Here is a 25,707-nt window from a genome sequence, read left to right on the forward strand (position 1 = left end):
TCTGCAAACGTATTCCATATAATCTTGTCAAAATTAAGTCACAGACTAAAAATCATAATTTCTCTTATTAATATAATCCACAAGAGTTTTATTGATATGAAGATCCAAGGACAGATGATTTTTATCGATACCGAGATCCAAGATTAAGAGACACACAAATAAATAGTTTATTTAGTAATAAGAGTAGCCTAAGAAAGACAGAACTGGCAGGAGATAAGAAATGGAAGTATGTGTGCATATAAAAACAAAGCTTGTGAGATTTCTGTGCGTTTGAAACACAACTATCACAATTAGACTAAAATGGTAGACGGGGCACTTGCTCCAGAGTTCCACCGCTCCTGAAATTCTTAGAGAGCCCTGAAAAACAAAGGGGGAACTGTTCTCAGGGAACCAAAATGATCAGGAATCTCTGAAAAACAAAAGGCAGGTGAGAGCAGATGACAGGAGGTAGTCAGTCATATTCCCCACAGAGATTTTCTCCAGGAAAAAACTGATATCAAAAGTGCGTCTTGCTCCATGCTCTGAAGCAGCAAAATTGGGGAGCAAGAGTCTTCCCTGGAGGAAAATAAAGTATCACTGGTTGAAACACATGAGCAGGAGCCAAGCAGGTCACCTCTCCTGCTGCCTTCAAACCATAGGTAAAAGAAGGAAATAACAGGTAATTATCCCCAAAAGATGATCAGGAAGCTCTCCAGTAACTAATAACACACCTAGGAACCCCTAAGCATTTCCTGGTACTACAGGGTTCCCAACAACTTCTGGATGCAGACAGCTACAAAGTGATACAGTATCTGCAGAGAGGCTAATAGGGCATCTCAAAAAACAAACAAAAACAACAAAAGAGCCAAGAATCACCTTAATTTGATGAAGGACAACACAGTGAGAGAGAGAAACCAACTGTAATTAATCAAGAAGGAACCAACTCCTAAGAGAACTGAGAGTAAGGAAAATAAGACTTTAGAATACATATAATAAACATACTGAAGCAAACAGAGAGACATGAGCCCTTGGACAGGAATGGATTATAGATTACCTACACGCACTTAGATGAAATGACTGAAGCTCAAAAATCCTAAAAGCGTCACAGGGAAAAAAAACATACCCACACAAAGGAACGAAACTCAAGATTTACATCATGTTTCACATGGATGCAAGAAAGCAATGGAGAAATAACTTCAGATTTCTGAGAGAGAATTACTTTATACCCAACGTTGTATTTTCAGGTATGTAGGGACTGAAAAGTTGACTTCTTTGAAACTCAACTGAAAAAGAATTGATCTCTATTGTGTGACCGTCACCAATCAAACTTAGTGACATAAAACAATAAACATTTTATAAGGACCCTATGGATCAGGAATTCAGAAAGGTAAAGCCAATCTGACTCTTCTACACAGGGTCTGACCTCATCTGGGCAGACTCAAATGACAGGTGTTGACTTCCACAGCTGCAAAAGTTGGGGCTGGAGGATTTACTTCCAAGATGACTTCTTTCTTCACTTACATATCTGACATCTGGGCTGGAATGGCTGAAGTGACGATTTTAAAGCAGAACAGACGCGTGCCTCTCCATTTGGTTTGGCTTCTCACAATACGACAGGTGGGTTATGAGAGGGAGCAACCTGAGAAGGAATGTCTGGAGAGCAGGCGCTCCAAGATAACCGAGTGAAAGCAGGAAGGCCTTCTGTCCTGACCCTGTCATGGAGCCAGGCAGCATCATTCCTGCCACAGGACACTGATTTCAAATCACTGAAACAGCCTATACTCAAATGTAGGAACTAAGCCTCCATTCACTGTGGCAAGACCACATTAAAGAAGAGCATGAGGGATGGAAGATGTTGGGACCTTCTTTGTAAAACAAAATCTGCCACAAGAAGTATAGAGAAAATATTCTGACACACTAAAAATGAACCCATGATATACAAAGGTGAAATACACAAAGCATTAGAGAGGGGCGGCCGGATGGCTCAGTTGGTTAGAGCACGAGCTCTCGACAACAAGGTTGCTGGTTTGATTCTCTTGTGGGATGGTGGGCTGTGCCCCCTGCAACTAAGCCTGAAAACAGCGACTGGACTTGGAGCTGAGCTGCACCCTCCACAACTAGATTGAAGAACAATAACTTGGAGCTGATGAGCCCTGGAGAAACAAGCTGTTCCCCAATATTCCCCAATTAAAACAAAAAAAAAATTAAAAATAAAAGAGAAAGCATTAGAGAAACAAACATTTACATTTACATGCTGAAACTGTATTCAACAACACCATCAACTAACTTGACCTAACATTTACAGAATTCTCGACTCAATAACAGCTGAATATTTACCAAGATAAACCACAGCCTGGGCTATAAAACAAGTCTCAATAAATGTAAAAGAATTTACCATCTGACTTACCATATGACCCATCACACACACTCCTCGGGATTTATCCTAGAGAAATAAAAACTTATGTTCACAAACGTGCATGCAAATGTTCACTGCAGCCTTATTTGTAATAGCAAAAAAATGGAGATAATCCCAAAGTCCTTCAACTGCTGAATGGATAAGCAATGGTTCATACAGACAATTGCATATTACTCAGCAATAAAACAGAAAGAACTGTGATATACAACTGCAGAAGCAGCGACTTGCATCGACCTCAAGGGCATTAAGCTGAATGACAAGAAGACAATCCCAAAGGGTTACTTACGGCATGATTCCACTTACATAACATTCTTAAAGTGACAAAATTAGAGTGATGGGAAACAAATCACTGGGTGCCTGTAGTTAAGCGTTCAGGAAGCTGGGTGATGTATTAAGGAGTAACATGAGGGATTTTCTTTGTAGTGATCAAACAGTTCTGGATGCTGGACGTGACGCTGGTCACTGGAATCTTCACCATGTGATAAAATGTCACTAGCTACACACATACACACACACACACACACACACACACACACACAAGTACATGTAAAAAGTAGTGAAATTCAACTAAGATATGTACCTGAGTGAACACCATTATACTAACATCAATTCCTGGTTTCCTTAATTCCAATGAATTGTAGCAAAGTGTCCCAACCTTTTTTTCCTTTTTGCTCCCAAAGGAGCCTTTCTAGACATCATTTCCTAATGCCCCCCTCTGAAATGTTAATATCATAGGCATACATCTATCTGCTTATGTAGTGCATGTACAACAGTGCTTTATACATTAAAATAGTAAGATTGTTTTCTCCTCCAATACCAATTTTCACCTCTTTAAAGGGTACTATCACACTTATTAAAGACATGTACCATGGTTATGCAAGATAGTGTCATTAAGGAAAGCTGGGGAAAAGGTACATGGAAACTGCACTAATTTGTAGCTTGATGCATTAAATTATTTCAAAACAAAATTATAATTTAAAAAAGTTTAAAAATATAGAAGGAAGAGCAAAGGACCTAGAACAAACATCCAAAACAACATTTAAAGAGAAGCACAAATTTGGATGTCATGCACTGTCTGATTTCAAGTCTTACTACAAAACTACAGAAATCATGGTGGTGGAATATTGGCATAATTAGGATAAGCAAACTGATTAACAACAAAATAGAATCCAGAAATACTTATGCATATAGACATATATTATATATACATATAGCTAATTTATTTTGACAAATGCACCAATCAGTAAAAAAGAAAAAAAAAAGAAAAAGAAAAGAAATATTTTCAAAAAAGACCAGGATAAATAAACATGGGAAAAAAATATCAGCCTGAACCCTTTGACCTTCCACTCCCCAACTTCACAAAACCCACAAAAATGAATTTGCCATGGGTCATAAACCTAAATGTAAAAACTGTGAAACAAACAAACAAAAACCTTTCAATTCCTTGGAATAGACAAAGATTTCTTAAAGAGAAAACACAGGCACGAAACAGAAAAGAAAAAAATGATGAATCTGATACCATCAAATATAAAATCTGCTGTTTGTTAAAAGACACCATTAAGAGAAATAAATGGCAAGCCAGACCAGAAGAAAGTGTTCACGATATACAGGTACAGATATATAGATAACAGACATGACGACAAAGGACTTAAATCTATAATATATAAAGAACTGCATATCAACAAAAAAATACAAACAATCCAATAAAAATAGGGGCAAGAAGCTTAACAGACACTTCAAAAAGATACGCAAACTGTAATTCCGAACGTGAAAAGGTGCTCAAAGTCATTAGTCATTAAGAAAATGCAAATGAAACCCATGATATAATTCACACCCACCAGAATGACTAAAATTAAAAACACTGAGAAAACCAAATTTTAAGGAGAATGTGGAGAAACTGGAACTTTCATATATTGCTGGTGGGAGTGTGAAATGATAAACTCCTTTGGAAAACCGCTTGTTAAGTTATAAAGTTAAATATACACCCAACCTATTTTCCACTCCTAAGTATTCATTTACCCAAGATAAATGAAAATACCGGGGGTGTCAAAAAATGTACACACATGACTTGTATTCATCTTTTATTATCGGTATATATTGAGTATTACAATTTTAATATTTTCCTTTCTGAATACGTGTATACATTTTTTTGGCACCCTCAGTGTGTGTCGAGAAAAAAATTTGTACAAGTCTGTTTAAAAATTGGAAACAACCTAAATGAGCGATTGGATACGACTCAGTAATACAACAGAATGAAGTACTGACACACTTAACATAGGTGAATCTCAAAACTTTTGTTGAGAAAATGAAGCTAGACACAAGAGTACACACCGCATGATTCAAGAACATGCAGAATTAATCTATGGTGACAAAAATTAGGACACTGGTTATCTATCGGGGTTAAGAAGGGCCCTCTGTGAGGGATGTCTTGTATATTTTACCAAATGTATCATGTTAGCTTTAAAACATGATATAAACCCGCACTCAGAGTGGGTGACTTTAACATGTTAACTACCAACAATCAGATAATTAAGTAGACAAAAAAGCTTTACAACTTTCTCCTTAAAGACACTGTTCATCTTTCATTAGATTTATATCTATTGGTAAAGGATCTTTCACAAATAACATGTACATATTGCTGGTGTAGTTTCAACTGAATTTTTTATATTGTCCTTATACACAATCTTACTCAACTCTATTAATAATTTGCCAATAGATTCTCTTCCAGTTCCTATGTAGACAATCACAGGGACAGCTTCGCATTTTTCTGTTTTAGTTCTTCCTGGCTATGTTCTTTAGAAAGTGGTGAGTAGTAACTAACGGCACCTCTGTATTGGGCACTCCAATTGTGCTCCCAAATTTGGTGGTTATCTTCATGTTGAGATTTGCCTATGACTTTCCTCTCTTTGTGTTGTGTTGGTATCAAAGTTAACATTATTTAAACAATAAATTAGGGACATTTCCTTTGTATTCTCTGGAACACTTTGTATAAAGATTTTTATTCGTTCCTGAAAGTTTGGTAGAAACCACTGGGGTGGTCAGTTTTATGGGTCAATCAATTTGGCTAGACTATAGTCCCCATTTATTCAAACACTACACCAGATGTTGCTGTGAAGGTATTTTGTAGATGTTAAGTCTACAATCAACTGACTTTAAGTAAAGGACATTACCCTAAATAATCTGGGTGGGAGCTGAAAAGTCTTGAGAACTGATATTTTCCTGAAGAATTCAACCTGTGGACTGCAGCTTCAGCTCAAAACCAAGAGTTCCAAGGCTGTCCTTCCTGCCCTGCCCTACACATTTCAGACTTTACTAGCTCCCACAGTCACATACAAGGATGGACAATTAAGTTCGCAAACTCATCCTAGAAAAAGTGCTCCATACCTCACTGCTGAATATCACTACGGTCACCCTCCAAGTACTCCCCTTGGGAGGCTCTGCACTGACACCAGTGCCTAATCAACCCTTTAAAGCAATTTTGGAACTCTTTCTGCAATGGCCATCAGAGCTGTCACTGTATTACCCTTGATGTGCTGAATGCCATCAAAATGTCTTCAACATTTCCTTTATCTTCCGGTAAAGGAAGAAGTCAGGTAAAAGGGGCCAGATAAGGTGAGTAGGGAGGGTGTTCCAATACAGTTATTTGTTTACTGGCTAAAAACTCCCTCACAGACAGTGCCATATGAACTGGTGCATTGTCGTGATGCAAGAGCCATGAATTGTTGGTGAAAAGTTCAGATCGTCTAACTTTTTCACGCAATCTTTTCTGCACTTCCAATTAATAAACTTCGTTAACTGTCCAGTTGGTACAAATCCATAATGAATAATCCCTTTGATATCAAAAAAGGTTAGCAATAGCATTGCAACAAGTTCGCGAACTTAATTGTCAGCCTCATAAGCCAATTATCTTGACATATATGTATGTGTATATCCTACTTGTTTTTGTGGTAGAACTCTGACTGATACGCCACCTCTCAGGGACTGGATTTTAGAGAGTGCATGTGTGCATACATGTATGTGTGAGAGAGACAGACACAGATGGAGTTTTACCTAATTATTCAATTTTCTAAGAGTTGTTTATTCTTGAGTCAGCTGCAGTTTAAATAAGTTTATATTTCTCAAGAAAACTATCCATTTCATCTAAATTTTCAAAATATGGATATGAAGACACTCACATGATTTTTTTTCTCTTTACCACACCTATAGTTGTATCCCAATTTCCATTGCCTATGCCAGGGGTCGACAGTTTTTTCTCTTAAGGACCAGCATGCACATATTTTAAGCTTTACAGGCTATACACCATCATGTATGTCCCTTTTTTTTTTTGTAACGACCCTTTAATAATGTTAGTAACCATTTGTAGCTAACAGGCCTTAACAGATTTTTCTCGGGCTATAGTTTGCTGAATTCTAGCCAATACTATTTATTTATGCCTTCTTTTTTTCCTTAGCTTTGCCGAAGCTGCTGTACGATGGAAAAAAGAATACTGGGCTTATAGAAGGAACTGGGAAGTGAGGATGGAGATAAAAAGATAGATTGGGAGGGAAACCCTACAAGACAGGTGGGGGCCTGACGGGATTAAGGGAAAGGAATGATTTAAGGGGGCTCCGAGTGAAAAGATGTGACCACTCATTGAGGTGGGGAACACAGAAGAAACACCAGGTGGGAGAGGAATTCAGTTGTGAACCTGCTGAATTTGAAATGTCTGTGAGACATCCTGTGGGGTGGAAAGCTGATGTCTACTTGAAGAGAAAATAATGAAACTGGGTCTTTCTCCACACACTTTTTTTCTCCTTGTCGATAGCATAAATCACCATTAGGCATTAGTAATAGTATAATTACTGAAGAGATTAGAAGAAATACTGTGATATACTCTTTTATAAAATCAACTTCAAAATGTTACCTCTTCCTTTCATTTATATAATTTTAATCTATACAATGTGTTCTCATGAACCTGCTCTTTGCTCTATAAATCTTGCAGTGGCCTTAGATAACTAAAGCACTAATTTTTTGGATCCGTTCCCTAGATACAGACGTAGCTCTATAGTACTGAACCATTTTTCCCTAAGTAAATTATAAGCGATATTTACCTACATTATTTGAAGGTAATATTTGAATTTGAAGTTATAATATTCCTCTGTAAACACCTTAAATGGTATGCAAGAACTACGGTTGATCATTCTAAAACCTCCTAAGGCAAAGAAACAATTCTAGAGTCACATTAATATTGACTTAAGATTTTCCAAACTCTTAAGTGTTAAATCAGAAATAACAGACCTAAAAATACGTAAATAAATTCTGCTAAAGATTTCCTTATTTGGTAGCATACCAACCACTAAATATCACCTATTAATTAGCAATAATTATGATTCTATACACATTTCAGAGCTATCTTCAACACTAAAAAGACTATAGATATGGCATTTTTATTCATAAAAATTACAGAATGATTCCCTTAATGTCAATGTGATGCATATATGTTATATATTTGCACAAGAGCCTGCAAAAAAAAAAATTAAATTTTGAGAGTTTGCTACTATATAGTCACATGAATTTATACTGAGGTAAAGAATCAGAATAATGGCACCAGGAAAAATTTCCAAAGCTCTATCTTCTCAACATTCTATCATCACCTGAAAGTCAATTTTCACCTTTTTCACTGGCTGAATTTGTTAGCTCAGATTTTGCTTTGGGGCTCACGTGTTCATGCAATATGGCAGCACTAAATTATAAGGCTACTGACAACAGTACTTGTTATGAATCTGCAAAGATTAACAGTGAAGCAAATGAGAATGTTACAGAATCTTTCATTGGAAAGAAGTGACACCTGAAGAGCAAGGTATGCTTTTTCAATAATGAAAATTTTTTAACTAATTTGATTCTTATTTAGATAATAAGAATCTTTTTTTTAATTTTAACTTCCCAGTTTCATTTATTTGCTCCTGAAGACACTTCCATGCTACTGGAGTAAAAAAAAAAAAAATACTTGTAGTAAATTTGCAACAGTGTTTTTACTAGCAACAGTTTCTATCTTTACTAGTTACCAAGTTTCAAGATGAAGGGTCCCAAGCAGTCGGCCTCCTGTGTGCAGTACAATCAATCAATGCCTTTACACTGAGTGTTTCCCACCAGGAAGCCAAGTAGACACCAGCTCTCCTCAATGGCACAAAGATACGGATGCTCCCAAGCAGGTTTGCATGTGCTCACGAGCTTGTTCATACCTTCTTGCTGTAACCACAGGGTAAAATGAGGAAGAGGAGAAGGGTAGGCGGAGGTACTTTGACTGGGAAAATTAAGGTAGTGATCAGTGTTCCTTTTACCTTCTTCCCTTCAACTCATACTTGAACTGACACAACAAAAAGAAAGTCAGTAGTAGGAGAGATTACAGCCCCCCCGGCCCCCCCCACACACAATATTCCAGCCTGCCTGTTTATGAAACCTCCAGATGAGGACAATAAATGCCTTAAGGTCTTAACAGCCCTCTCTGATAAGTGTTTGGATTCTATTTTGCAGATGAAGAAGTGGATGCTCAGAGAGACAAAAAACCCAAGCCTCTGATAAAACAGCAATGTCAAGATCCTGTAACACAGTTCCCACATCTTCCTCCACGACACTACCACACACCTGAGATGGTGGCATAGTTAGGGGGATTTTAGCAAACAAGGTTATGTGAGCTTCCGTAGTTATGAAGCATGAAAATAATCCTTAAATGATAGGACTGGCTTGTTTCAGAAGCATCATTTTGAACAAGCAAAATTCACGACTGCACAGTTCTCATTTTTTGATCAGAAAGCAAAGTGAAATGGAATTCTGATTCTCTGGTTCATAACACGGAGAAAAATATTTTTTAAAAAAGAAAGTAAAATAAACAAGAGGAGTAATTTGTCAGTCGGCTGAAAAATACCTTCAAAGAGAGTAAACATCAAATATTAAGTCAATCAGTAACAATCTAATTTGTTAATAAGCTCAAACTCTTACAAAATACCAAAAGCCCGTCAATAAGGTAGATACACCTATTTCGCCTTAGCTTCTGGCTCAAATACCACCTATATCTCATAATAGTGTGTTCATTTGAACTTCTTTGTCCTATCAGCTTTCACTGTTAATAAACACCGACTTCACACTAGATGTACACACGTCCAGAAAGCACTTATTTCTTGGACCTCAGACTCTGCAGATTGCTACGTGTGAAAACTTCCTCTTCCACCCACATTACTCAAACCAAGAAGAGGCCAGAAAGGGATAACAAATCTAAACGTATACCAAAGCAGGAAATCAACTTATGCAATAAGACATGCCAATTTTAGAAATGTGCTGCAATCTCCACTGTGGCCATCATTTCTTAAATGAAAAGGTTTCACACTTACTTTATTTGGTAAAACTTCAAGGCTATCTTTTCTTACAATTAGTGTTCCATTGATATCTAATAGAAAATCAGCAGTGTTATGGGAGACAGAAGTAGATATCTGAGAAAGGAATAAATGACGGCATGTCTGTGCCTTCTCAGCAATATACACCTGATTGTTTTCTCGCTGATGCACGTCTAGAACATGGGAGGCTATTCTCAAACCTATGAATGTTTCTCGGTGCTGTTGGCCACCCTATCTCTACTGGATCTTCTTCATCTTATAATAGTTCACTACATTTGTACAAAGAAATATGCATCATTCAGATAATGGAGTAGGGAAATTATTTTTATATAGAGAAGTTATTCACTTATTTCAAAGATTCGACTTTTGCTCAAGTCACTCTCGGTATCTTTCGTGGCGTGGCCTTCAGAGCCAGTGTGAGTTAACAGGAAAGGCAGCCCCACAGTGTCACTTTTTTGTGGAGCATTTCCCAGGATGATCACCTACCACCTTCACTAGACTGTCTCTGTCTAACCTTGGCTGAAATTCAAGTTCACCTTCTGAATAAAAATTTGCCAACGGGAGGATATTAAGATGAATATACTATCAACGCTGAAGGCACATTTTAAAGGCATCTCAAAAAAATTCTGGACAATGGGAATACTACTGGGAAAAAAAAGTATAAATGTTCCAAAGCAAAGATCTGCTCTTCTACCTTTAGTGGCAATCCCACAAGGTTCTATTTTTAAAGATGGCGTTTACTATGCTGAGTTCTCAGTGCTTGCCTCCATCTCCAAATCTCCTCTGCCCACATTTTTGAGCATCTATTGGTAATTTCCAAGTCCCACCAGCATTGCAATTTCAACTTAAAATTTCTACAATTTAAATCTTCATCCTGCCATCCCAGTGGTTATGTTATCCTCACCTCAAAAAAAAAAAAAAAAAGTCAGCTTATATTTGTGTAGTACACAGAAGCTGCACAATAAATATGTGCAGAAGGAAGGAAGGGTGGTAGGAGGAACCGTGTCTACAAACATCACATGCAGCAGCTTTTATGAAAAAGCTGAGGTTCAAAAAGCTCAAAGCAACCTTGCAACATGACCCAGCAAATAACTAGTAGTTCAGTTAAACTCCAGCTCAACCATCTTCTACCTCTTATTTTCTAATCAAAGTTTTGCTTATTTAAAATCAGACTCAATACTTGTTCCATCCCAAAGTTCTCCCTGACCCCAGCACCTGAAAGTGAGTTCTCCTTCCTCCAAGACTTCGTGTGCACCAATGCTTTTGTCTCTTATCACATCTGGACTTAAGACATATCGCATCACACTATCTGTGCAGTTGTCTTCTCCTGATAACAGTGGTTGCTCTGGACTGAACTGTGTCCCCATCCCCCACCCCCCAAATTCATGATGAAGCCCTAAACCCCAATATGACTGTATTTGGAGATAGGGTTTTTTAGGAAGTTAAAGTTAAATATGAGGTCATACACATAGGACCCTAATCAGACAGGTGGCCCTATGAGGAGAAGATCCAGCAACAGAAATCACTCAGCACCTTGATCTTGGACTTCCCAGCCTCCCAAACTGTGCAAAAGAAATTTCTGTTGTTTAAGCCACCCAGTCTACATGGTATGTTGTTAATGGCAGCCCGAACAGCCGAAGGCAGATTCTGGTACCAGAAGTTCTCAATTCTGGCTGCATCTAACAACCGCCGAGAGGGCTTTATAAAATTCTGATGCCTGCACCCCACCACAGACCAGTTAAATCAGAAATGCTGGGGTAAAACTCAGGCATTGGTATTTTTAAATGCTCCCCAAATAATTCTGATATGCAGCTAGACTTAGAATCACTGAATGAAATTTAAGTTTAATGAGGTGAGAGACCATGTCTAATTCATCTCTATAATTCCCTCTAACTTCTAGCATATGGTGAATATTCAAATAAAGCTGTTTAATAAATGACATATATTTAAAGAATATCAATATTTGATAATTAGATATTCATTCTGTTAATCAATATTTATTAGGCATCTACTATGTACCAATGACTATGCTAGGGATTGTATATACAATGAGTAAGACAGGCCGAGTCCTTATTCTGCAGCATAAACATTTAAAACACTATATTTCAATTAAGCATGCTTAGTTAATGAACATATCCTTTGATCTTTAAAAACCTCCCAGTAACAGTTCTTCAGCAAAAATACAGTGAGGGAGGGTAAACGCCACATTCTTAGTTTTTTTTCCTTCAATCTCCTTACTTAAAAATGTAAAAATATAATTGGGGATGGTGCAGAGATGGTTAATTTGGGAATCAACGTTCGGATTTGGGCACAGTTTGGTACACTTATAACAAGTATAAGGTAGTATTTTTCTCATGTTAGACATCAATAAACCTAGAGATGTTTCCAAATATGCTATTAACACCCCTATACAAAAATAACGATACTAATGCAGTAAATGAAACATAAGCTTAAAGTTATTTTTTTTGTGGTGACCTTTCATGTGCTGAGTCAAGAACCCCATGAGACCAACTGCAAGTATTTACAATCATAAAATTTAAGGCTAAAAGCAGCCTTAGCAGTTAAATTACCTGATATACTTACGTATAAACAAATGATTTGGTATAGCTCAGTCTCTCTACCCTTCCTCCGCAAACCTCAGGTTACAGCATTTAGAATACTCTAAGAGCTTCAGGTTAATGGCAGAGTCCGAAACAAGGTATCAGTCCCACTACTTCTCAAATTCAGTTCAGTGCTGTTTCCAAAGCAGTGAAGGGTCTCCCCCGGTTGGTGGGCAACGTCTTCCGGTCTAGGTGTAATTGTCTAGGTGTAATTAACTGGCCTATCCTTTCTAACCACCCAGTCTCTAATACATTTACAGAGGTGAACTCATATGAAAAATAGCGACTGTTTACTACACACATGGAATATTCCCATTTTCCACATCACGTTTTTCTTCATCTAATTATTTAATAGATACAAACACAGCACATCTGTACTGTAGGCTTCATTTTATTTCTCAAGGAAAAACTCTAGATCTAGAATGAAAGAAACTCTATTCCCAGGTTATTTGATATTTTGGTGTTTTTTGTGGGGTTTTTTTTAATTGCAATTATTGTTTAAAATATGTTTGAAAGATTAGGGGTGGTGGCAATTAGGAAAAACCTCCTATGAAACTGATTTTAAAGTAGGGTGTGAAAAATGAAGACGAATTAAACAGATGTGGAGATGGGGAAGAGAGGGAAAATTCCACAAAGTAGGAACAGCATGTCAAATCGCCTAGACGCAAAAAAACCAAAAAAAAACAAAACAAAAAAAGTACAGTTTGTTATATGTTAAGTATATCTTAGTCCAATGTTATTCAAACTGTTTTATCAAACCCTACAATACGTTACATCTGGATGCAGTACACACACCTGTGTGTATGCATACATCTGTGCAAGTACCCCTGCCCTCTTGACTTAACACTATCTGAACTCTCACTCCCCAAACTAAGGTCCCTAATAGATTCATAGAAATTAGTTTTAGGGCAGAGAAGTCTGTGCCTCCCGTAGGAGAGAACACTGAAGCATTCAAGCTGCATCCTCCTCGGGACTGTCCTTGGGCATGGGAGCACGTGCAGTGTTCCTTGCTGCTGCCCCATCTCCCAACTCCTGCAGTGTCCCGTGACTGACAGATGGCACAAAACCCCGCTCCCTGCCTCCAAACCAGGACAAACCTTGTACTTTGTTGTGTACCAGAGCTGATTTGGCTGAGACAGGTATTCCCTGAAAATACATCCTTACTCAGCTTCCTCTCCTTCCCTCAGCTATTCCCCTTACTCCTGCACAGGTTTTTTTCCTCCATTAATAAATCACTCGCATGTGAAACACCCAGACCTAGCTACCATGTTTCCCCGAAAATAAGACCTAGCCAGACAATCAGCTCTAATGCGTCTTTTGGAGCAAAACTTAATATAAGACCCGGTCTTATTTCACTATAACATAAGACCGGGTCTTATATTATATATTAATTTTTGCTTCAAAAGATGCATTAGAGCTGATTGTCCGGCTAGGTCTCATTTTCAAGGAAACAGGGTAGGTACCCAGACCGAGCGCCCAGATCTTGTTCTCTAATACTGTGCCCAAATAAATGGAACCAGAGCTAATCACAGAAAGGACTAAGTAATTCTGTGGATGAGCCAGGGTAGTTACAAGATGAGCCAGGGACATCTTGTGTGAGAAAAAAAGAAAATACGCCCCACAGTGAAGGGAGCACATCATAAGGACACAGAAAGTAGCTTGAAGGAACTCTCACTGGCCAAATCTGGGGAAATGTGAGCACCAAAATAATTATATACACTAACAAATTATAAACCATTGAAAAGATAGGAATTCATGAGTCCACGCCAATAATAAATCTATAAATAAGATGTAAGACATCTTGCTTATGGCAAAATGTCAACAACCATCTAATAAACATGGAGAGAATGCTGGAGGTAGAAAAATTATTTTGCAACCAACATAAGAAAGACTGAATAAGGCAAATATCATCAAAGAATGCTAAATGAAAGGGGAAATTTTGATGAGGACCGGACATTGACATCATCTTAAATAGTCTCCCCAAAGATTACTTATTAATTGCGAGAGAGGAAAAACAGCAAAAATTTTGGACAAGACCTTGACTGCAAGATCAAAATTAATACCACCTGTGAGAGACAGAAACACATCTCGTGCCTTCAAATATGATACCCTGAGAAAGACACATCACCAAGTGTGCAGTATTTGGCTGAGAATGCATAAGGTCGATCTAATCGAGTCAGACAAACAAAATGTCACTCCCTTACCTAAAAACTCGCATTGTCTTCTCATCTTTGTTAGGCTAAAATTCAAGCGCCTTGAAATGGTTTACAGGACATTTCAGGATTCACAACTCAAACCCCTCCACTGCCACAGCACACACCCCTCTTTGATTTCAACTCTTCTCTTTCTCAGGCTCTCTGCTCAAGCCAATGTTTCTCAAATTTCACAGAACAACCCATTTAGAGGATTGTTCCAGTGAATCCAGTGAAACAAAAACAATGTATTTTCTAGCGCAAGTACACTTTGAGTTTAGAAATACATCAAATGCAGAAGTTAAACAGATTTCTGTCTCTGAACTACTGATAGAATTCATGTCCAAGAAGATTCTGTAGAGATACAGACTAATAAAATGAAAATTTCTCTAGTCAACTACATATAACCTTCTACATTATCAATCACACAATGTTCAGGGCAAAAGAAAGGCTCTTCAAATCTGTTTAGATGTCTAACTTAAAAAGTAAAAATTTCCAGTAAATATAAGAGCTAGTACTAAGTGCTAGTACCCCTAAAAACTAATCTACCTATATTGCCACAGAAACCACTAAAACAACCCCTGCAGCCCAAATACTCCAAGAGCTATGTACAGCTTATGACATCCTCCCAAGACACATACATTGTACTTTAAACATCTACTCAAGCACTGTGATGAAATTCCTAACCCCACTTTCCACCCCATGAGTCCTATTACCGTCCCATCTTCCTCCCCTAATTCAATTTCTGGGGGAAAAAACACCAATGAAAGGAAAGGGGCTGGGACGGGGACACACACACTCAGACACACACAGATTTAAGGAAACCTCTCATGCTGTCATTGCCCCACTGTGCAAAAGTAGAAAACAAATCCACGTTGACAGGGGGAAGGACAACTTCCTACCCTGCTAAAAGAGGGAAAGATAGAGGGGAAAAGAAGGGAGAATGGAATCTCTTCTAGTTACCAGAGAAAGTCAGAAATAAAAATTATCAGGCCTAGTTCCTGTGAGTTGTCATCTGGGAATGTAATCATGTCAGAAAATGTATCTACAATCTGGAGATAGCAAACGCCTACCTGGCTGTTCTTTCAGGACAAGCACTGGACTAGACTTCCCATTACCGGGCTATTTTACAACTTGTTAGGTGCAGTTTAACTTCTAGAATTTTGTCGAATAAAGATAGAAATAATTTCTGACCAGTGGAAAAGATAACAACAAAGATTAGTTTATGGCCCTGTTGCAAATTAACCACTTTTTATCTAAGTCAGCAATGAATGAAACTGTCTACTGTACGTAGCTAGGTTCTCAACTGTTTTTTGAATTGTTTTTACATTTTACTGGTTCCCTCACTAATTAACAAGTTGAAGAAGACTTTCAACAAGTACTCATTTTCTATTTGCATGAGTAATTAAATAATTTTACCCTTTTGAAATGCTACTTTAACAAGCACCACTTTTAACATTGTTTCTATAGATGACCGTGGGTTATACATTCAAAATAAACCACTTTTTAATTTTTCAATGACCTACGTTTTACTGGATTTTTAAAATGCACAATATTCGTAAAAAGACTTATAAATTGATAAAGAAGCTATAACTTGGACTAAGACTCACTTATGCTAAAGTCCTATTACTGGAGAAGGAGCTATACTGTGTGTATTTCTCAATCATTACTATACAATCAAAGGTCCTATTTATGGCTAAAGATGTAAAGAACTTCTTCTGAAAATAGGAAGAAGATTAGACTTTCAAACAAAGCTGAAAGACGAGTCAATAAAACTGGAAGAGTTCAGAACGGTGGTTCTGCTCTACTCTGCATATTATATTGTCTATGGAATATTTTAAAATGTCAGAGCCTGGGGCAAATTAAATCTGAATATCTGGGAATACAACCTAGGCACTGGTATTTTTTAAAAATTTAGTCTCTCTCCACAGCCACTTTTCCTGGGTATTTTGGATTCTCTCTAGCTTTTTTTCTCTGCACTCAAATAGAGAAAATAATGAACATAATTATGGTTGATCAACTTACAGAGAAAATACAGTTATTGCCTTTACGTAAACAAAAAGAAAAATAGTTTAAATAAAACTACATATAAGTATGTAACCTGCAGTTCATTGCTAGGTACAGAGTTTCTTGAGAAAATGGACCTTACAGTTACTTAAAAGTTACTGTCAAATGAAGATCAAACTTGTACAGAGACTTCAAAAAATGTAATATAAACAAATGAGAAAACAAATTTTGCTATATAAACCTCATTTGGCATAACTATCTACTCAGTATGGGCACATACCATTGTGGACTGTAAAAAGAAATATTTGCAAGAGAAATACTAAAATGTGAACCTATGCTTCGACTTATGAACCAAACAAAAATAAAATAAAAACAAAAAAGTGGCTTCGATATATTAGTATTCTGGAATTTAAACAGATAAGGAATTGTTTCTAAAACTCTTCCTAGTCGCTGACTCCACTTTCTTTTTCCATTCCAATCTTGCTTCCATCCCTGCGTTTGTCAAAGTTTCCAATGATCATGTTGTTAGATTTGACTATTACCATCCACCCAGCTGCTTAAGTAAAAAGCCGAGGAATTATCCTTAATGCCTCCGTTTCCCTCACTACCTTTATTCAATGCAACAGCAGGTCCTGTCAATTTCTACCACCTCTTACTCAGTCTCCCAACTTTTCCACTCAGGGTCCCTCTATAATGCATGTTACCACTGCAGCCAGGGTAGTAAAGACATAAATTGTTATAATTTAAAAATTACATTATGCCTCTTTAAAAGCCTCCAAAAGCTTTTGATAACATCCAAGAAAGTCCAAACACTTTCTTATCATAGCCTTCAAGCATATACCTCCAGCCTTCTTTCCCAGCATCTTTCCTTATGGATCTCCACACTCTAGCCCTCATTCCGTCCAATAGTTTAAGCATTTGCGACACTGACTGCCTGGCATACTCTTTCCCTACCTCTTCACATGTTTGTTTCCTGTTGTCCTTCAGATTCCAATTCAAATAACACTTCCTCATAGAGCTCTTCATTGACCCCTCTATCGAAAGTAGTTATCTTTCCACCACCTACCATAGGACACTGCTTATCTCCTTCATAATGTTGATCACAGCAGTAAAAGTGTGTGGCTATGGGGAGGGGGAGGTGTCTTGGTCTTCTTTCTTCTACCACTAGATACAAGCTCTATTTGGAGCCCGGGAGCAGGGATTTTGTTTGTCCTCTATACTTTTCCTAGGGCCTAGAACAATATGACATAGGAGGTCTGACAATTAAATTCGCCAACTTGTTGCAACAATGTTGCTAACCTTTTTTGATATCCGAGGGATTACGCATTATGAATTTGTACCAACTGGACAAACAGTTAACCAAGTTTACTATTTGGAAGTGCTGAAAAGGTGGTGTGAAAAAGTTAGACGATATGAACTTTTCGCCAACAATGCAAGGCTCTTGCATCACGACAATGCACCAGCTCACACGGCACTGTCTGTGAGGGAGTTTTTAGCCAATAAATTGGCTAAACACCAATTTAGGTTGGAACACCCTCCCTACTCACCTCATCTAGCCCCAAGTGTCTTCTTTCTTTACTGGAAGATAAAGAAAATACTGAAAGGAAGACATTTTGATGACAGCTCTGAGGCCATTCTAGAAAGAGTTCCCAAATTACTTCGAAAGGTGGACTAGGCACTGGCATCAGTGCGTAGCTTCCCAAGGGGAGTACTTGGAAGGTGACCGTAGTGATATTCAGCAATGAGGTATGGAGCACTTTTTCTAGGATGAATTTGCAAACTTAATTGTCAGACCTCGTATAATGGGCACTGGGCATGTAGCTGTTTAATCAATAAATACTCAAATGGTGGCAAGGTCTACACCTGTAGTGCTGGACTAAAAAGGAAGTTATCTGAGTTCCACCAGACTTGGCTCTACCAGCAATTAGCTGTGTGGCCGTGGGCATGCCACACCACAAGATTGGAGTGGGTTAATAGTCTCTGGACAGTAAGAAAGTGGAGACAAGTATGAAGATTTTTTTCTAAATGTCCTTGTCTATCTAAATTTAAGAATGCAGACATAGAAAAGCCTTTAACCTCTCCGAATCTGTTTTCTCATCTGTGCAAGATTTCTGTGAATGTCACTTCCAGCTCAGAAATACTGGAATGATATAGGCCTCAATCTACTTTCCAGTCTGAACTTACCCACCCCTTACTGACACCCCTCCTACCCCACCAATCAAACCAAGGTATTCACCCTGCAACGAAACATCACACAGTAGTATATTTTATACTGCCTATACATTTGCTCATTCTACATCTTCTCCAGCTTCACTAGAAATTCTGTCCTTCAACGCCCAGATCAGTTAACTGTTTCCCCAAACCTGATCCAATCACCTGGCCCAATACTAGTATGATGATTGTGTGTTCCCGAAATTCTATTATGCTTCGAATTCATTTATCCTCTCTCAGCCTCAGTTTCCTAATCTGTAAAATGAAGATCATAGTATCTACCATACCACATGCATACTGGAATTATATAGGCCTCAATCTACTGAGATACATTGAGAATCCTTTGCTTGATGATAGTGTTCAATAAATGTATTATTCGTCAGCTACAAATATTTTTTTGTTTCTCGAGGGCCACCAAAGTAACTTTTGCATTGCTGAATCTCCATAGGTTCAAAGCGTTTCTCCAACGCTTTGAGTTTTCATATCCATATAATGAAAGGAATGGACTAGACTAATTACGATTCCCTCCAAAAATGACGTTCTCATAACTATACTCTTACACGAATATCCTAAAGCAAGGATGCCTCAGGTGAGCTTCCTCCATAAGGACGGGAATTCGAGGGGAACAAATTACTGCTGTAAATGGAGGTGGGGTGGAAGCATTTAAGTTAAAATAAGGTTGATGAAGTTTTTGGGGATCCTTTCCAAAGAAACTGACTCTTGCTACAGCGATGGATCCTTTGTATTGTTTTTAAGTTGGCCTACACATATTTAAAGCAGTCTGTGCCCCAAAGGGGAGAAAAACAAGATGCCGAAGAAGAAACCAGTCCCGTTAAGGAGGAACATGTTGGTAAACCACCTACGGACGAGAGCTTGGACAAGAACCCAATGCCTTTCACCGAACCCTAACCCCAAAGAGCTGGAAGAGAACCTATGGCCGCATGGAAGAAGCTGGGGCTGGTCATAAACTCTCAGGCAGCTGGCTAGGCGGGAGAAGACGTCTGCGGAAGCAGTGCAACCTCACAGCTCGGCACCTTTCCCAGGCGGGCCCCCAACCCGCAGGCCTGCGGTTAGAGACCCGAGCGGAGACTCTTCAACAACCCCCGCTTCCCGCCCGCGTACCTGCCGGGTCGAGCGCCATCTCGGCGACAGAGGAAGGCAGCCGCCTGGCCGCTCCCGGGCAGGGGGCGGGGAAGGGAGGAGCCTGGGCTGGGCTGCACGTGCGGATGCCCACAGCTTTCCCGAGGAGGAGGACACGGAGGAGGAGCGGGGGGAGGAGCGCGGTGCCCTTCGCTAGGCGCAGCAGGTCCCTTTCCCTCTTCCCCAGTTGCTACTTCCGCCGCCCATAGCGCCTGCGCCATCGTGGCCCCGCCCCTAATCCTGTGATGAGTGGAACGGACTTCGCAGTGGGAATGACTGGGAAGGGGGCGTGGCTGCGTACTCCTTGGGGGCGGAGCCGTCTCAGAAGACCTGCGCAGACTCGCTTTGGGCGGAGCTGAGGCACCCGCTAACCCGCCCGGGTTTGGGGTGACACAAACAGAAGCTGTGAGCCTTTGGGACTGTCCCCGCAGCCCCCCCCTTAGAGGCTCCAAGTCTAAGCCCCTCCTTCCACACCCAAGTCGGAAAACCAAATGAATCGTCCTGCTCCTTTACTTTTTCTTTGTTCATTCATTTATAAATGTCTATTTCATGCTTGCCAGATTCCAGCCCTGGTTTTAAATACTAGGGGGAAATAATTGAATAAAAATAAGGTCCCCATTCTCGAGAAGCACCGTGTTGGCAGAGGAGTCATATACAAGCAACACACTGTTAAATGTGATAAATGCCACACATGTGAAATGTGCACAGCCTGTTCCACCATAAAGGTGATATAGTGAGTGCTGTATCATTATTTCTCTCTCAAATCAGCAGACTGTAGCATCCCTGGAGCTTAAAATTAAAAATCAGTAGTTACAAAATAATCACGGGAATGTAAGTACAGCATAAGGAATATAGTCAATAATATTGTAATAACTAGGTATGGTGCCAGGTGGGTACTCGACTTATGGGGGGGATCAGTTCATAAATTATATAAATGTCTAACCACTGTGCTATACACCTGAAACTAATATAAAATAATATTGCATGTCAACTGTAATTGAAAAATAAAATAAAATTTTAAAACTTCAGTGTCTAAAAAAATTGGGCACTGGGGTACCTCTGTCATATGAAATAATATCCTCAGGGCGTGTAGTCCAATTTGGATGATGTTACAGATCCCGACTCTGTCAATTAAAGCTGTATGTTTTGTAAGGAAAATGAAGTAAGGTGTTAACCATCCTCCCTAAGAACCCCAACTGCCCTCCTCTCAATAGAAGAAACTTTCTGGGTGGCAATTATGCTCATTTCCACTCACCAACCAGCCTTCAGAAATTCTTCCTTGTCATATCCACGTTTAGATAGCTCGAACCTCCAAAGGGTGCTGTGCAGCCAGGGACAGATGGGACAGATGTTAGAAAAACAAGGAGCAGCTGCTTCATCCTACGAGGGATTTAGGGCTTTCAAAATGATCCCCTCCCCACCTACCTGCAGTCCCTCCTCCCCTGCTGCTGCTTCAGCCTGGTCAGTTGGCAGAAAAGCTGACGCAGTTGAGCAGGGCTGGGAAAGTGGGTCTCTGCTCAGCAGGTCTTCCGTTTAAGGGCCTATTTGGGCATAACGGCCCTTATTACAGCTGTAGGTTGAGGTGCCAAAGTGAAGAATTAATGTTTCACTCAGCCAGGCAGGAAATCAGGTCCTTTTCCTTGTATGCTTTATAAATGTGCTTATAAAGTAACACACCAAACTCGTACTGGTGCCTCTTTTATTTTTCTAGAGGTGAAGGATTTAAGTTAGAAAGTCAATCTTTTTGAGGACATGAGCTGGGATAAAAAAAAAAAAAGCATAAGTCAGATACACACATAAGTAATTAAACTAAATCTTCCTGTATGTAAAGGGGGATATTCTGAGAGCTTTAGTCCAAGTACCTAGGTCTCTGAACCTAAACCTGCATCACAACCTATTAGCTTTCTGACTTAAATAACTTTCAGTACTTCTCCTGACTTTAGTTTCTAATTTTCAAGGTTGTTGTGAGAAATAAACGTGGTATCATATAATACTGTTTCAGTATTTGAAGGACAATGTCTACAGTTTTTGCCATAACTGAGTATCACTTGAACCATTTATTTAATGTTTTTATTTAAATCAACTCACTTTTTAAAAAATTTAAATGGGCACTATCAACTTTAGCCTTATCCTAAGCAGTAAATATCTGTAAAATCATGGATTTTGTGTGTCCCATAAAATGGACTGCTAGACACGTCACACTATCAGAAGCACTAGGAAAAATAGCACCTCAATGCCTGTTACATAATAGTGTATCCTCTCTTCTCTCATACTAAACTACATCATTTGGAAGCAAAGTCTTTACAATCTAACTGGGAAACATAAGACTTTTTGAAAAAAAAAAGTGAAATCATAGAAATTTAAGCAGCAATTCAAAACAGAAGAAATTTCTTAAGATATCACGTTATTAATAACTTGATATTACCAAAGTCTTTGGGCAATAACTGCAATAGACACATAAAGAGGGAGGAGAGCATATTGTCCTGGAAATCAGGAAATATGTATTAGCCAACCCTGATCCCTAGGGCTTGGACAATATCTGTTACCTGAAGGCTTCCCAGTAGCCTTTTACAAAGGATTAAATGCCAGGCTGGTTAGGAAAGATTGCAAAGGAGAGGTAGAAATTATGGTTGGCCAGGTAGCCTGGCTAAGCACAGAAGAAGGCATGTCATGCTAGAAGAAAAACAAGAACAAAAGCATCTCGGTCTGTCTAGAATTTGAGATGTTATTGAAGGATAGGTGGGACACAGAAAAGGGGGGTACGTAAGGAATGGAAGCATATGAGCAGCAGTATGGGGGTTGAAATCACAAGGCTACATGGCAGACATGTAGGGGGCAATGCCTGAAACTACTTTCATGTGTTTGGGTATTTGGGAAGGTAGCGTAGATGAAAATGAGACTGACATATAATAGAGGAGGCCAGATTCCCAAAGCCTTAAACAGTAGGCTGAGGGGTGTTTGAAGTTGTTATTATAGGCAGTCAGTAGCTGTTGAAGGTTAACAAGTAGAAAAATGGCATTGTGGTCAAAGTGATGTTTTCTAAAGATTTTCTGCAGGATAGATTTAAGGTGTGAAGAGAGAGCCAGGAGGTAAGCAGAACAGTAAGGAGCCTATTGTAGTAGGTCAGGCTGATCCCAAAACAGCCTGAACTAGAATATGTAGAAATGTAAACAGAAAGGATGAATGTGAGAGTAATTGCACAGGAAGAATCTATACAATTAAACTTTGGAGAGTAGAACAAGGAGTCAGGTAGAATTTCCAGGTGATTCCATTCCTTTTCAAATGTGTACAGACAAATAAGAAAATCATGGCAATACATTCATTCTTGTTTCAAATGATCTGCCCTCGATCCTCATTACTGGGGAGCTATACTGAGCCAGACCAGGTAGGAGGAAGTTGCTGTAATACAAGGGAGCAAGGACAGTAGTCAATCCATAGTAGAAGATATAAGTGAAGGCAAAGAAAGGTATGTAGACTAGACATTAATATTTCTTAGTCTAATATCCAAAGAATGTGCAAGTACAAATGTCTTAATTGTTTATCAAGTCAATTCTGACTACATCTCGCATTTCTTTTTTGCTCTATGTTGATATCCAGTGGTTATTTTTACAAACTGAGGTGTTCAGTAATCCCCTGCTTGCTTCCAACTCTGCCCAGATCAGAACTAAAGATTTCCACCTGTAGCTCTGCTCTGTCCTATCACTGAGCTGACGAGAATTAAATTTGGAAGAACACTAGAAACCCCATCCCTGCCAGTTGATGGAGTTTGGAACTAGTTCCTGGCTAGAAGATCACTATTCAAGGGGCCCTGGTGGCCCTGACTGCTTTCTGAGCTGCATGATTTTAGCCCCCAGACCCCTCCCCCCATATCCTGTGCCCTCTCCAATTTGAAAGTCCTTAGGTCCAGTGGACACTTACATTAGTTTGCTAGGGCTGCCATAACAAAGTACCACAGACTGGGTGGCTTAAACAACAGAAATTTATCTTCTTACAATTTGAGGCTAGAAGTCCAAGATCCAAGTGCTTATAGGTTTGATTTCTTCTGAGGTACTCTCTCCTTGGCTTGCAGGTAGCCATCTTCTCCCTATCTCTTCACATGGTTTTCTCTCTATGTGTGTATGTGTCCTAATTTCTTTTTTTTTTTAATAAGAAGACAATTCATATTGGATTAGGGCCCACCCGAATTACTTCATTTTAACTTAATTACCTCTTTAAAGACCCTATCTCCAAATAGTCACATTCTCAGGTACAGGGCTTAGGACCTCAACATATGAATTTTCTGAGGCACAATTCAGCCTATAACAGTTAAGTTTTTTGGTGTTGGTGGTATTCTTTCTTGGTTTTTTTGTTTGTTTGTTTGCTTGCTTGGTTGGTTGTTTTTGTTTGCTTGTTTGTTTTTAATAAGGACTACAACCACTCCTTGAAGCTCAAATCACTTGGCTAGAGCCCTGACAGCTTGCCTCACTAACCTCTCCCCAGAGCAATATACTTTGTCCCTGTTTTCCTGGTGATTGAATCGGGCCTGCTTCACTATGGATCAGTCCTCCTGGCCACTTCAGTCAGCTCCTGTTTGTCTCTCACTGCCCACATCCAATTGATCACAGCATCCACTCAGTTCTTCCTTAACATATCTTTATTTCATCCACACGGTCAAAACTCTTAGTCCTAGATCTATCTGCTTTTGCAGAGATGATTATAACAGCCTCCTAACTTGTTCTTTATTCCTAGACTTTTTCTCCGGCCATCATTCTTTCTAATCCATTTCACCCACAAGAGAAAATATGATCATAAAATGTCTTATATAAAAATCCCTCAGTGGTTTCCCTATAAAGAAAATCCAAACCCTTCTTTTAATAAGGTTCACAAAACTCTTTATAAACTTGGCTCAGTTTACTACATCAGCTTTTCATAACCATTTCCACTATATGAACTTATTTGCAATCGTATGTTGAAGAATATACGGAGACATGTCTGTGCACTATCCCAGAAAACAGGCAAAATTCTGTGTTTAAAAACTTGAGACATTGCAGAAAGGGTAGAGGAACGAGAGGACCTTTGTAACTAAACAGAGCTAAATTATAATTTCTCTCCCCTCCTTTTATTTTTTAACTTTTTGTATTGAGATATAACTTAACATGCAGAAAAGGGCACAAATCTTTGTGCAGCTGAATGAGTTTTTACATGTGTATACATTTTTGAACTACCACCCATGTCAAGATATAGAACATTACTAGTCACTCAGAATGTTCCTTGATAACCCCTACTAGTCAAACCCTACCCAAGAAAAGTAATAACTCTCTTGACTTCTGTGAGAATTGGTGAGTTTTGCCTGTTTTTGAACTTTATATAAATGTAATCGTACAGTATATAGTCTTTCAAATCTCGCTTCTTTTGTTCAACTTTATAGCTATGATACTCACTCGTGTTGTTTTATACATCTACACATCTGCTCTCCTACTTCTAACTTATATTTTGATCAATCATTTCTCCTCCTCAGCCTCAGTTTCCTCAGTAACATCATCCCTGCATGATTGACTGAGATTGACAAACACTGAGAGTGGTTTCTGGCAAATAGTAACACACTCATAAATTCCAGCTTTTGTTACTATCATGAAAATCTTTTTCTTTTAGAAGACTATTCTTTTGAACTATTACTGCACTATATTCAGGTTTTGTTGGTTTTTTGTTTTGTTTTGTTTTAATGTAACAGTTCAAAGCTACTCTGCCTTCAGGACTGAAATGTAGGTAACAATATGTTTAAATCAGATTTATGCGAAACACCCTCCAAATGA

The 25,707-nt window shown here is 38.8% G+C and overlaps 1 protein-coding gene across 6 annotated transcripts in view; it reads right to left on the reverse strand.

The window, feature by feature from the left end:
- CMC1 (C-X9-C motif containing 1) overlaps nt 1-21,412 on the reverse strand; it is a 69,627-nt gene extending 48,215 nt beyond the window's left edge. For 3 of the 6 annotated variants that reach the window (XM_033131959.1, XM_033131958.1, XM_033131953.1), the window contains exon 1: nt 19,898-20,116. In XM_033131959.1, the coding sequence (XP_032987850.1) occupies nt 19,898-19,916 (19 nt within the window). In that variant the 5' untranslated portion in view covers nt 19,917-20,116. Of the gene's footprint in view, nt 1-2,386; nt 2,423-19,897; nt 20,117-21,170; nt 21,237-21,340 lie in introns of those variants that run through there. The other 3 variants (XM_033131954.1, XM_033131955.1, XM_033131957.1) reach the window with 2 other exon arrangements.
- Nucleotides 21,413-25,707: the final 4,295 nt, after the last annotated feature.

This window comes from Rhinolophus ferrumequinum, chromosome 17 (genome assembly GCF_004115265.2).
Source record: "Rhinolophus ferrumequinum isolate MPI-CBG mRhiFer1 chromosome 17, mRhiFer1_v1.p, whole genome shotgun sequence".
NCBI classification, from domain to species: domain Eukaryota; kingdom Metazoa; phylum Chordata; class Mammalia; order Chiroptera; family Rhinolophidae; genus Rhinolophus; species Rhinolophus ferrumequinum.